Here is a 15123-nt window from a genome sequence, read left to right as displayed (position 1 = left end):
TTTTTTTTTTTGAAACAGAGTCTCGCTGTGTCGTCCAGGCTGGGGTGCAGTAGCATGATCTCGGCTCACTGCAACCTCCGCCTCCGGGGTTCAAGCGATTCTCCTGCCTCAGCCTCCTGAGTAGCTGGGATTACAGGCACATGCCACCATGCCCAGCTAATTTTTGTATTTTTAGTAGAGACGGGGTCTCATCACGTTGGTCAGTCTGGTCTCGAACTCCTGACTTCGTGATCCACCTGCCTCGGCCTCCCAAAGTGCTGGGATTATAGGTATGAGCCACTGCACCCTGAAGTTTTAAATATTCAATTTTATTTTGAAATGAGTGGGCTCTTAAAAACTACACATATTCCCACCTTTGCAAGTCTTGAGTCACTGAAGTAAAAAGGACTAAAATGGGGTTTTGATTTGTGCCCTCTGAGTCTGGCGTGAAATAGAATAATAAAAATAATCATGGAAACACAGCATTTCCTGTGTTCTTGTTTCAAAGGCACTACTGGAAGATGATGAGCTGTTAGTGGCACTGAGGAAGTACTGTACTCATACTCTAGAGAGGAGGTCAGCCACCCGGACAACCAGGAAACAATAGTAAACGCAATAGTGACTTCAGCTCACGTCTTCAGTGGATGGGAAGCATTGTGCTGAGCACTGCATACGGACTGTCTCACTTAATCCTCCCAACCATCTCATGAGCCTCTTGAGGAGGAAACTAAGACTTAGAGCCAGTGAGGGTCTTTCTCAAAACCACAAAGCTAGTAAAATCCCACGTTTATTTCCAGAGCCAGACTTCTTAGCTAGAGAAATATTCTACTGGGGTATGAATAAAATACAATTAATTGAACACCGAGAGGAAAAGCAAAACACCCAGAGACATGAAGTATCTGTTTATGCACACATGTACACACACATACACAAACACACACACATTTTCTAAAAACCTTCCCAAAGCAACATTTGAAGAGCATTATGGAATATAGTTTAAGCAAGCTTATAAGGTAGGGTTAGACTTGGTTGTGGAAGTTTTCTAAAAGCAGATGAATTTGGACCTGGGCTCTGAACTTGAGGCAGTGCATGGGCTGGCAGAGACTTGCAGCTGGGTGCACATTTCTGAGAGGAAGAATAGCCAGGTCTGAGGCACAGTGGGGAACAAACAGATTATATCAGAAATTCTATCTGTGCATCACCGAGGCAGAGTGTTTAGATGAGGGAGAACAAATAATAGTAGTGATATGGATTCCTGGGTCTGTCAGTAGGATTAAATATAGAGTCAGGACAAATGTCTAGCCTTTGATAAGATACTCATTAGAGAGTTACTTTAGGTTCCCAGTTAAGGGAATTCTATGATAAACTGTTTCCAGAAAATTATTATAATAACTGTTTATTGAACCAGTTGGAGTGAAAAAACTGAAGATGAGGAATAGTATATTTTAGTAGCTTGAGATATCCGAAGCCTGAGCTGGGTGGTACCCATGGAAAGAGGAAAGAAAAGATCTGCTGCTGCTTCATTTTCTTTTAATGACCAAGGCCTGAAATCATGACTTCAGGGATGCCTGCAATTTCCTAATGGCTGAAATGGTCATTAGGCCACAGGGCATACTGCCAAGGGAGCAATCACAGCTAGATGTCCTAGAGTTGGCGCCTCATCTACCAGAGATGATTTTAAATCAGAGTGTGGGCTGCCTGGATGCGAAAAGGAATTTCAACTTATTTGAAATTCAATCTCTTCATTCAAGTTGTTCTCTCCATTTCGTTTTACTTGGTGCCCCTAATGATCAAACGACATGGGGTTTAAAGATTAAAGAGAAAACATTCAGTTAAAGGTAGCAAACGACATCACCTAGGTGGAATGCTCTGTATATCTTAATGTGAGGATTCTCAAATATCTGTCTTCTAGACCCCCAGCCTTGTCTAAAGTGAGAAATGCCTTCACTGCATTCCCGGGCTGCCAAAGGCCTAAGGTGCGGCAGTAGGAGCACTTACCGCAAGCATCCACTTTGGGAGGAAGCACTCTCCACGTAGTGTTTCAGAGCAAGTTGGAATTCTTCCAGGTCCTCTTCTATCACAGACATCTGCCGCTGCACAAGCATGATGTGCTGCCAAGGAAGGGGCGAGGGTCACTACGTTGGCTGTCACGGAGCCTGATTTAAGCTGACTCCTACTGCCCATCCCATTCCTCCTCACAAAAACAGATGATTGTCATCCAAAAATATGACCAAGGAAGGCCATGACTATTCCAAGTATAAAACTGTATAAAGGCTGTAATCTAGGCAAGATATTTTCCTTGCCTCTAGTCCCAGAAGCTAAACAAAGTGTTCTTTACAATGACGTGTTTCCCTTTAAAAGCAGTGATTCTCAATGACTCGAGAAGTTTTAAAATTATCTTTATATTTATATCAAAATCTCTGGGAGTGGGGCCCAGGCACTGCTATTTTTAAAACCTCCCTAAGTGTCTCTATTGTGCAGGCAGAGCTGGGATCACTTGCCTATAACAACTTACCAATTTTTAAAGAGAAGTCCTATTGTTCATTGCACAGCTCCAAGTTCTTGAATATTTTGTGATATTAGACATAAGTGACAATCATTACAAACAACCAGATTTCAAAACAATTAGTAACTCATGCATTTCCAAAGGTATATCAAATATTACAGGGTTGTCAAACACATTAACTACTTACAACAGGCCCTGTTCAAAAGGTAATGGCATCAGATGGTGCTTGTTTTTAATGGATCACACTGGATTGGATGCCAACTGTTTCCTGTAACAAATCCTATTAGCATTATAGCAATTGTAGTTTCAAGGCTTCCCTCAAGATCCGCCTGTGGGCTTCTCATGGAATTTTAGGTATCAACATTAGTTCTTTTCAATAATTTGTAGTGAAAGTATAAAAGTGCAAATCAAAGTAAGGATTGGAATGAATCATAAAAGTGCATAAACAAAAACAAAACACAAGGTAAGGATGATCTAGAATATGAGAAAAATAACTTCCACAATAATACCAGCTATGTAGCATGAGAGCTAGAATTAAACCCCTGGTCTACTGTTTTCTATTCCAATGGGTTTCTCATTTCATGTCAATAGCTACTATTTGTTGAATACCAATGATATTTTAGAGGTTAGGTATTCAGTATATTCAACAAATATTCCTACTTTTGTTGGACTAACCAAAGCACATGGTTTTAGTATTAATAACTAAGTAGAGTTAATTTCTACCAAAATAATGATGGATATATCCTTTTCACAAAAATCTGCAGGGACCTCTTGGTTGGACATTTGTGATTACTAACTCAGATAATTAGGAAAGCTCATGGGCTTTCCTAATGAGATATATAAATACATCCACCTATTCCATCATAATTCTTTTCGTCTAAAGCCAATTCTTACGTGATCAAGTGGGATGGATTGTAAAAATAACCAGAATTCTTCACTACCCCCCGAACTCATGCCCTTTGACTAATTTGACTTTTTAGCTCCTCTCCTCAAGACATGGATTCTATTTTCCCTCCCCTTGGATCTGGTTTGGCTTTCTAACCTGCTCTGGCCAATCAACGTTGCAGAACTGACAGTGCACCAGTTTCAAATTCAGGCCCTAAGAGGCCGGTGGATTTCCATTCTTTCTCTTGGATCTCTGAGATTACCATATGAACAAGACCTGCTACAGCAGGGGCCAGCAAACATTTTCTGTAAATGGATGGGTAGTAAGTATTTTATTTAGGCTTTCTGTGCCACATGGCTCCTTTTGCAGCTAGTCAACTCTGCTATTGTCGTGTGAAAGCAGCCACAGCCCACACATAAACAAATGAGTGTGGCTGTGTTACAAGAAAAGTTTATGAACAAAAACAAGAGGTATGCTGTAGTTTGCCAACCCCTATATTAGAGGATTAAAAACCACATAGAGCACAGTTGAGCTCCTAGACATATGAGAAAGCTCAGCCAAGATCAGCAAAGCTAACATACAGCTTACTAGAGATACAAGGAGCCCATGTGAGACCATAAGAACCAGCCAGTTGATCCCAGCCTAAATTGCCTACCTGCAAAATTGTGGTTATTGTGTTAAGCCACTGAATTTGGGGATGCATTATTATGTTAGCAATACCTAACTGATTCATTCACTTATGTACATTGATGTATGAGTTGGAAAAATTGAGCTCTCGGCTTCCTAGATTGGGTTGCAGTGTCCAACTTTGCAACCCAAACCAGATGTATCTTTTCCCCCTCCTTTCCTAAGATAGTTACACAAAGAAATCCATTTAAAGAGCCCCAGATAATCTGCCTAAGTTTGATGACTATTCTGACAAGCGGAGCTTTTTAAATAATAGTTAATTTAAAGTAGATTTTCTGAAATCCAAAAAAAAGGCTTAAATTTTCTGTTCCGGCTAGGCCGAAACAAATTGTAGGATATGGGGTTTGGGAGAGGTGGAACAGGAGTCCTACTATCTTGTTAATATTTCTATGTGTCTCTTGTGTCAAATACACAGCCTGAAGCTTACTAAAATGTGAGATCCCAAGATATAGTTAGCTCAGAGCACTCTGTCATGGTTGAATATTCTTTCATGATGCTACATTTTTGTTTCTCTATTATAGGAGTAGTAGTATATCATTTATCATTTACCTTATAGAAATTTTGTTACAACAGAAGTATGGCTGGATATTTGGAATGTCTTGGACTAAATAGTGCTGTGTAAGTATGAAAGGCCAGTCTCAGTTCACAGGATAGTATTTGCCAGTGACGTTAGATTATGTTGCATCAGCCTTTGATTTCTTGGAACATTTCAAGAAATGTCATCTTTTTTAGTCTTGGGACACAGAGACATGTTTTAAGTACAACTTATTTTTTCATGTTACTTTGTTCTATTTACTACATTTACAGTTGTGTTTCAAATATGTCTTCAGAGATACCATAGCCTTTCTTGTATGCTCTCACTGACTCTCTTAACAACCATTGTAAAACAAGACTTATATTTTGATAGTCCCTGTTACATTACTTGACAACGGCCCCCAAGCCCTTAGGAATGTATGGCAGAATGGAATGACTTCACAAGACATTATCCATCGGTTTTATATGAGTGTAGAGAGGCAGAAAAATATACTAGGTTTGTAGACTCATTGTATGATAAGCTATTTTAGTGTATTACAACAACAATGTGCTGAAGAAAAGTCTGAGTTTTTGAAAAGCACAAGAATGTGCTCAAATGTTGTTTAAAATTATCATGACTTTTTAAAAACCTTTGAATGAAGAAAATAGCTGGAAAATGATCATCTTACTCCAGTACTCTTTTGGTAAGAAATGCCATACAGGCACATCTTTATAATATGCTTGTTATAAATCATTTGGAACATTTGAATATTTTGATCTAGCACTTTAGTGTTCTTTCAGTGCAGTGTTAGAATCATTCGATGTAGTAAGAGATATATAAGTTTTTTTTAAAAAAAACTTCTATTTATTTTTTATGATTTCATCTTAAGTATTATGTCATTTTGGAAGTATTCCTTGGTCTCCTAAATTGAGTTGTGTCCCCTTACTGTGCAAATCTGTACTTTCCTATAATAATCCTCATCACATTTTATTGTAGATTCTGTATAATTTCCTTCTAGTTTGTTTTCTAGCCTATAATGTTCACCACTTTATTTCCAGACTCTATCTCCAGGCCTGGAACATAGTTGGTGATCAAGTTATTTGTGGAACAAACACATTAAAGATGCTTTTGCTTTTAGCCATTGACTAATCTTACAATTCCCTTAATAAACTATTTATTCCAGCAGAGGATTTGAGGTGGCCGTGGAAACTCAACAGCACTACATAATTCTTAGGTGCTCTTTCATCTGTCTCCACCATCCTGTCCTCTTTTTCTTTTCTTCCTTCTTCTTCAAGAGCAGGCATATAAAGTGAAAAGAATTAGCTTCACTTTTCCTATGTGGCCTTTAACAAGTTACTTAATTCTTTCTCAGTTTGTCTTCTGATACGTAAAATTAGAATAGTAGTACTTATATCACAAAGTTTTGGGAGGACTAAATAGAATAGTGTGTATAAGGATCCTTTCCATGACAGGTACTAAATAAGCATTACATCTCTTACCCTGGGCTGAGAAAAAAAAATGGACTTAAAAAAAGAAATCATATCCTGGACTCATCATTATGTAATGGCTCATTGCCCAGAAAACTAGAGATGGCAGTTGCTAGGGTTCAGGACTTTTGCTGTGTGCTTAAACAAGCCTGCCAGACAATCTGCTCTGCTCTTATGGTAGGGAATCTCATAAAACAATTATCCATTCATCCACAACCTCACTAGCAAAGAGCAATTCTACTTTACAGGCTAGAAATCCACTAAACACTTAGGCTGAAAATGTTAGAGCATGGTGATGAGCATAGGTCTGGGGTTGAACTGCAGGGGTTCAGCTATGGTAGGTAAACTCCTTTAAACCTTAATTTCTTCATTGATAACATGAGTCTGAGGATAGCACTACCTCATTTGGCTATTGTGAGGATTAAGTGAGTTATATATGTGTTTAGTACAACACTTGGTGCATAGCAAAGGATCAGTAAAGATTAGCATTTCAAAAACCAAGTGTAATAGAAACTTATTCTTTGCTTTCTGTCATAGAATTCATTTTTCCAAGTTCTCAAGCATTCACTAATGGAAAAGGGAAAATACCTCTCTACTCAATAAATTCTAAAACTGGTTTTGGGCATCAGGATAGATCATTTAACACATGGTAGGATGGAATTATGAGCACTAGAGCACTAGCTATGAAATAACAGTGAAAAATCATTTTGGTCATTCTGAATATAGGAGGTTTTACAGGAATTTATAGTAACGCACTTACTACCATTAATAAAAAAATACAACTTTTAATGACAAATATCTTATTGTTACTTCTGAAAAAACAAACCAATTCAAATCTTTACTATATGTCTATTCCCAAAGAGCATAATTGTTATACCTCTATATATGGCTGGAAATAGGGAATATCCTTTCCTGCTTTTAAACAATATTGAGAGCTGAACGACCTTCTTCAGTCTTATTTGTTTAAAGTACTTCTATGCACTACTGAATTAGTAATGTTGTGTGTGTTGATCTTTTAAAATTGGCCTTGGCTTTGGCTGCTCAGGGACCTGCAAATGGAATAGCTGCCTCCTTTCACAGACAATCCTTAGACAATTTTTCCTCCTCATAACTAGAGGGAAAAAATAATCTCACGTTAGAAAATTATTTAAGAATAGGCAATTATCTCTCACAACATTAGATAAGTTATATTTGTTTTTCCTTTGTCTGGAGTATAGTTTTTCCTCTATGCAAACCTACGAGAAGATAACAAATGCATGATCACAAGCTTAACAATTCCTGTGCCTCCAGGACTGCACAAATCCGCTATTCTTAGTATGTATATGTGCTCCACACCCCTCTCCTCTCTTTCCCATGAAAGTCTACTGCTTTAAAATGTTGGGGTCTTGATGAATTAACACAGACTACATCCCTGTCTCTGGAGGGATAAAAGCACTAGACATGCAGTGACAAATCTAGCTTATCGGGGGAAAATATTCATAACTATAGGATTCTAACAGTAGCAGCCATGATTAAACTTTTCTGAGACTCCCACAAAGCTTCCTCTGAAGAATCCCTTTGGATTATGAGTTTGGACAGATGGGCAGAAGCCTTACACATAGGTGGGTCTCACCTTCATCTATCATGTAGTCAGTGCTTGTGCACAATTCAGAGATGAAAGATTATTTCCTATCTTGGTTTCATATAAATGTGTGACCAATCCTTTGACATCTATAAAGTATATAATACATCTAAGGTATTAAAAAATGATTTTTCTCCTAGTTACCCAAGATTTTAAAATCCAAATTTTCACTAAATGTAAGTATAAACATCCAACTTCCTGAAACAGAATGTACTATGCATGTTTGCCTCAACATAAAGTAAATAATAAAGCTTGGTATGTACTGCTTTAAATTATTTGCTAATTTCTTTTTGTTGCATCTTAATGTACTTTTTAGGATCCCTTTGTCCATTTTTCTTCTGTTTCCAAAAACCACTGCCACTCTGGATGGACATCTTGTCCCTAGGGATACAAGTGTTCCCTTTTGCATCAATTTATTCTTTGAAAAATTATTTCTGAGCATTTTCAATGTGCCTGGCCCTAGGCTAAATGCTGGAAATATAATAATGAACAGAACCAGGTTTCAGCTCAGGTATATCCAGTGTACAACATAGCAGGATTTACAAAATGTTTATGATAAAACTTAAATGTTGCCCTTCTCTGCCAGTCATATTCCTTCAATTATTCAATAACTCATTGATTTATACATGTATAAAATTTTCATTTTGCACCTATTACATGCCAGGTACTTTTGCAAAAACTGTGAAGTAGGTATTAGGTTTACACAAATCACAATGTCGAAACAACACTACTGAATCCTATAAAATGAAATATGACTACTTAGTTTTTCAATTTTTCATTCAGATAACTAATTTTTGAAGAAATTAAATTATGTTTTTAAAGAATATATTTCTAATATTTTTACCTGATAAAAATACTTACAGATTTAGTATTCCCTTCAATAATTTCTTCTTCCAGTGGTTCAAGTTTGAGATCCTTCAATAAGATGAAGAAATGGCAGAAAAGAAAAAAAATTATATCATTAAAAAAAAATGCCATATATTCAAATCATAGTTCTCTCATGGCTAACATTGAACCAAAAGAACCTCATTATCTTAAAGATGAAAAAATGCTGATTTTTAAAAAACTCAACTGTTCCAATAAAGACTCTTTGTACTTATTTAACAATTGTAAGAAGCTGTTTTAGACGTGTTCAAAGTATTGCTTTAAATTTACTTCTTGGATGCCATTAGAGAGCAAAGTGGAAGAGAGAGCTATATTAAAACAGGGAGGGAAAGGGTAGGAAGGTAAATGAAAGAAAAGGAAAGAGTTAGAATGACTAAGCCTAACAGTCTGCTTTATTTTGCTATGAATGAGTATTGCCACATTTCTACATTTCTACATTTCTTGGGACATCATTATAAACATTAGTCTATTGTTACAATACATTTATACCCTGGTGTTAATTTTTCTTTATTAAATAGAAAGTGAATTAAAGAGTAAATGAAAATACAATTGATATTTGCTAAAAGTGAAGAACTCCTATAAAGACCTTGAAGTCTTAAAAAAAGTTTTTTTTTATTTCCATAGGTTTTTGGGGAACAGGTGGTATTTGCTTGTACAGGTAATTTCTTGATTGGTGATTTGTGAGATTTTGGTGCACCTGTCACCTGAACAGTATACACTGAACCCGATTTGTAGTCTTTTATCCTTCATCTCTCTACCACCCTTTTCTCCTGAGTCCCCAAAGTCTACTGTGCCATTCTCATGCCTTTGCATCCTCATAGCTTAGCTCCCACTTATGAGTGAGAATATAGAATGTTTGGTTGGTTGTCCATTCCTGAGTTACTTCACTTGGAATAATAGTCTCCAATCCCATCCAGGTTGCTACAAATGCCATTAATTCATTCCTTTTTATGGCTGAGTAGTATTCCATCATACATACACACCATAATTTCTTTATCCATTCGTTGATTGATGGGCATTTGGGTTGGTTCCACATTTTTGCAACTGAAAATTGTGCTGCTATAAACATGTGTGTGCAAGTATCTTTTTTGTATAATGATTTCTTTTCCTCTGGGTAGATACCCAGTAGTGGAATTGCTGGATCAAATGGTAGTTCTACTTCTAGTTCTTTAAGGAATCTCCACACTATTTTCCATAGTGGTTGTACTTGTTTACATTCCCACCAGCAGTGTAGAAGTGTTCCCTGTTCACCACATTCATGCCAACATCTATTATTTTTTAATTTTTTGATTATGGCCTTTCTTGCTGGAGTAAGGTAGTATCACATTGTGGTTTTGATTTACATTTCCCTGACCATTGGTGATGTTGAGCATTTTTTCATATGTTTGTTGGCTCTTTACATATCTTCTTTTGAGAATTAAGACCTTAATGTCTTCTGTGATGACCAGTGAATAATGCTAATGTCCTAATGTCCCCGGTGAAACCTAGTGCTTCATCTCTGAGAACTTCATTCTGTGAATGGCTATCCTAGCATTGTTTCCAATGAGGATTATGTAGAATAACTCCTTCAAATAGATAAGAAGTAAATTGAAAACTGTAGAAATCCAGACTATCTGAAATAATATATGCCTGTTAATAATAGAGCTATGTTGCTCTAGCTGTGCTGTTATTTTGTGGTGGAACTTTCGGCAAGGTATTTAACTTCTGTGGGGTTCACTTTTCCTGCTTTGATGTAAATTCTCTATCCCTAAATCTTTACATGGCTGGCTTCTTCTTGACTTTCACATCTCAACTCGAATATCACCTTATTAGAGAGACCTTCCAGACCACTCATTTGGAGTTTTCAACCCCCTATCTGTATTATATTGCTCTACTTTTTCTTTATAGCACTTTCCATTATCTTATATTATCTTGTTTCATGGATTTGTTGTTTTTTTGGTCTGTCTCTTCAAAGACCAAGGATATTCTTTTCATCACTGCTGTATTTCCACTGCTGGAATAGTACCTGACACACAGTAGGTACCAATAAATGTTGAATAAATGAATGGCTGAATGAATGCCCTGTCTAAATCACAACTTTTCCATGAAGGCAAAATTATATGTAATGTATATAGATGTGAATTGAAAACTAAAAAGTACTCCACAGATAGAAACTGTAACCTAGTAGTCTTCTTGACCACTATTTCCCTGACACTAACTAAGGTACAATTTTCAGTTCTACCTTTCCTGATCTAAGGTATGAAAAACTTAAAACAAGTTGTATGAGTATGACATCCTGAATTACATCCTTTCAAATGAGAATGTCCTGTGAGCTGATGATACACTAAGGACTTAATGAAGAAGGAGGAGCTTTTATTGTTGTCCTTGTTATTTTGTTTAACATTAAAGGTGGGGTTTTTTTTTTGTTTTTTATTTTTGTTTATTTTATTTTATTTTATTTTATTGAGATGGAGTTTTACTCTTTCGCTCAGGCTGGAATGAAGTGGCACGATCTCGGCTCACTGCCACCTCCGCCTCCAGGGTTCAAGCGATTCTCCTGCCTCAGCCTCCCAAGTAGCTGAGATTACAGGCGCACACCACCACGCCTGTTTAATTTTTGTATTTTTAGTAGAGATGGGGTTTTGCCATGTTGGCCAGGCTGGTCTCGAACTCCTGACCTCAGGTGATCCACTTGCCTCAGCCTCCCAGAGTGCCAGGATTACAGGCATGAGCCACTGCACTCAGCCATTAAAGGTGTTTTCTACAGGGATCAAGCAAAACACAAGACATAACCTCAGTATATCCCCATAAATTCTCATGGAGGCTGAAATGGATACAAGGAATACCTAAAGAAACCTATTTATAGAAATTGCTAAGTGTTATATTCCCCTACATGCATAGAATAGGGCTTGGTTTCAGTGCAGGAAGAATTTATCATAAATACTTAATATCGAGAAAAGATAACATATGTTCCACTGCACGTACACTTCCTTTTAGTGGGAAGATCAAAACTAGTGTTAACAACTACAGGAGACAAGGTACTCGGCAGTGAAATGACGTACTCAGCCACTGTTTGGCAATTAGGTAGTTTTTCTCTAAAAACCTGATCAGCACAGTGCAGAATAAGTTGTAGAAGAAAACTGAACTTGCACTGCTTCTCCATTCATTAAGACAGCTCACACTGAGCTCCACACAGCTGGAGCCCCATGCTGAAAACCATCACATTGTACTTTTAGCAAACCTCTTAGACACTGTCCTCAAAATGAAACCCTTTTGTAGGAAGGGAGGGAGAAAAAAAGTCTAGAAAAAAAAGAAATGTAACAATACTTTGATTTAAAGTTAGGAAAAAAGGCATGAAATAAGTTTGAGCCATTCCTTTAAAAATAACTATAAAAATTTCAGATACCAAATAAAGACAGTTTTGTCCAAAATTTCAAAACCACTTTAAACAGAGGTATTTGTATTCTTTAAATGAATCTGGACTTATTTAGCAAGTGAATCCTTATGTTTTAACAAGCTTTAGTTTGCAAATAGAGGTCCTGGATTTGATCTTCCAATATTGGAAAACTAATTTCCATAGCCACTATTTTTCCTACAAATCATTTTAGTTTCAGCTCACATATCAATAAAATAAGAAAGGAGGAAAGTTGATTTGCAGCAAGCTAGTAGTTTAGGTATTTGCTCCAGTAAGTGTTCAATATAAATTTAACAAATAAAGGCACCATGGCAGGGGGACAAGAACTCTACAGCGTTGTTTCCCCTTAACTTGGCTCTTGCACAGAATCTCCTTTTCAGAGACCTTACTCATCCTCAGGACATGAGGGTTCATCTTTGTGGAGATAAGTCTAAAGACCTTAACCTGTTGGCCTGAATTCTCTCCTACTAACATCTAACTAGGTATTTCTGCCTAAGTGTCCCATTGTACCTTGAAATTCACACGTCAAAAACACTAGCTCACCTTCTCACCTTACCTCACAAATTCTCTCTCATGTGTCTCTTCCTTTTCGTTAATGGTACAATTAATTGTTTCAGAAACACAGGCTCCAATCCTCAGATTCTTATTTGAGCTCCCCCTGTCCTTAACCCGTTCAATAGTGCTGTTAATTGCACTTCAAGTGTTTCAAATCTGCCATTTTCTTCTCACTCATTAGCTTAATATAGGCCCATCTCGTATCATACCTGACTTCACTGGGTTCAGTTTCACAAACCTGCTCTTCAATGCCATTTTCTGAGCTGGCATTAGTGTCTCTGAGCCTCATTTTTCTTGTTTTAACCCATTTTGCATTTGTTTTAATTCACTTTGCATCTTGCTGCCCAATTTCCTATCTAAAGGATTTTTTTTGGTTTGTCACTTAGCTGTTAAAAAATAATAAATGCCTTCTGTTGTTTCCAAGTCCAAATTCCTTAGACTATTATTTGAGGCTATCCATAATCTGGCCCTCTTCTGTCCATACAACCTTATTTGTTACTACTTCCCTACATGAAAGACTCTTAACCAGGCCAATCTACTGAACCTTGCAGATGCCATCACCTTGCTCATGCCATCACCTTACCTGAATGCCCTTTCCAGCCACCCTCTACTGAAATTTTACCTCTCCATATCAAATATTACTTTCCTTGTTAGTTTGTTAGCTGATCAACATTTATTCCAACTTTAATGACAATATATTTTCTTTTCATTGAATTATCTCTTCTTCTTTCTGTACTGTGCTCTGGGATTGTTATCAAGACTTTTCCCCCTCCCCTATCCAGGAGGCCAGCAATGCAACCCTACCATGACCAACCAGACTCTTCCTTCTGGGAAGCAGAATTTTGAACAGAAGGCCAGCAGACTGGAAATGGTAGGAACTCATTTATTGCAGTGGAGGTAACTTCAGAGACTGTTGAGTATTTCTTGCTATTCAGATCTCTAGGGTTATCTTGTCTTCTGACTTTTCCAAATTCAGACTTCTGGACTATCTGTTGATTCTGTGAGTACTTCCATATTCTTCCAGAAAACTCTCTTTTTTATTAGAGAAATGATTTCTATTGTTTGCAATAAAATTTTTAATTAAGTCACCATTTTTAAGGCCCCACTTGAACTCTTCCTGCCACACAAAATCCTTCCTGAGCACCCCAGGTCACAGTGATCAACCCATCAGGTGAGCATGGATAGATTTTAACATCTGATCCACTCCTTTAACATGTCTCAGTCAGTCATTGAAATACTTACTGACCATGAACTACGAATCCCATTCTGTGCTACCGTATAATTTTTCAAAAGTCTGTTATCTCTCTTGCTCTGTCTTTTTAGGAGAATAGCTTAGTTTTATAAGTAGACAATTGTTTTCTTCAAAGTCAGTGCTGTTACAAACATAAATGTTTCTCTCTTGGTGCCTGACATGCGCAGAAAACACATTTTTTTTCTTACTGATTGAGAAAAGTTGTCTCTCCTATCAAAGATGTTTAAGGAGAATATCACTACAATAACAGGACTACTTGGTATTAACTAAATCAATAAAAATACAATAACTAAGAACATAAAATGTAGTTCTAAAGAACTCTTCATCACATTCTAACTTGCTTGCTTAGATAGTTTTAATAGCAAAACCATCGGTTAATGTGCTAATTTCCAGAAGTTGAGTGTGGAATCTCATCTTTTAGTAGACAGCACTGCCATTTTCCTGAATTAATTTGAAAGATTCCCAAGACTTCAACTTATCCCTAAGTTGAAGGGATGTTATCCCTTCAACATCTTATCCCTAAGAGCTGTCATTAGCATCATTCAAGCACACTGTCACCTAGTTCATTTGAAAATGTAAGAGCCAGGCAGTGCAGTAGATTTATTTAACTCTCAACTCCACACCCTATTTTAAATATAATTGGGAGTGGGAGGTAGGGGGAAAATTAATGTAAGCTTCTGTATTTAGCAATAGCAACAAAAACCTCAAATAACTACCAAGCAGCCATTCATAGAATCATTGGGATCCTGGCTGTTATTCTATCTATGGGGCAATCGTGGATATAAAGCAATGAGGAATATTGGGTAAGAATATCTTGAAGAGTGGAAGAGAGAATAAAGAAAAGAAAGCACCTACCTTCTTTTCCAGTCTATCAATTAATTTCTGGAGTCTATTTATCTGGGTCATCCACTGGTTGTCTTCTTCTAATAAGCCTGGGGCCAGGGGGAATCATGAGGGCAATATGTTAAACTTTAGACAGAGAAGAAATGCTTGGTTATATCAGAGCTTTCCTTCAACCCTGAAGGAAAGATGCAGTGTCACTGACTGGTCATTTTTTAAAATGTATTCACGAGTGCTTTCTAAGGTACTGATTTCCATAGATCCATGCATCCCAGGGGTTCACTTCCACAGGCCTGTTTTTTATGTAATTGCCTATTTGGCCTTTGATATTCAAAGAAAAGATCCTGCTGAACCATTTATAAAACCCCATGATGTAGATGGTTTTCTTTTGCAAACAGGAAAGCATCAATCAACAATTCTAAACTTACATGTAGGGCAGTGGCAAGAGCCAGTGAAATCATACCCCTGACCATAGCAAGGTGTAAATTGCTACGATCAAAAAAAAGCATAAGGGCAA

At 37.2% G+C, this 15123-nt stretch overlaps 1 protein-coding gene across 2 annotated transcripts in view; it reads right to left on the bottom strand.

Moving 5' to 3' along the window:
* Positions 1-15123, bottom strand: part of NECAB1 (N-terminal EF-hand calcium binding protein 1) — a 173965-nt gene that overhangs the window by 14893 nt on the left and 143949 nt on the right. For both annotated transcript variants that reach the window (XM_054497726.2, XM_063668958.1), the window contains 3 exons: positions 14622-14698; positions 8542-8595; positions 1978-2090 (listed from right to left, as the gene is read on the bottom strand). In XM_054497726.2, coding sequence (XP_054353701.1) covers positions 1978-2090; positions 8542-8595; positions 14622-14698 — 244 coding nt within the window. The remainder of the gene's footprint in view (positions 1-1977; positions 2091-8541; positions 8596-14621; positions 14699-15123) is intronic.

The sequence above is a fragment of the Pongo pygmaeus genome, chromosome 7 (genome assembly GCF_028885625.2).
Source record: "Pongo pygmaeus isolate AG05252 chromosome 7, NHGRI_mPonPyg2-v2.0_pri, whole genome shotgun sequence".
NCBI lineage: Eukaryota > Metazoa > Chordata > Mammalia > Primates > Hominidae > Pongo > Pongo pygmaeus.
Note: the sequence above shows the minus strand (reverse complement) of the source record. Positions and strands in the feature narration are given on the sequence as shown.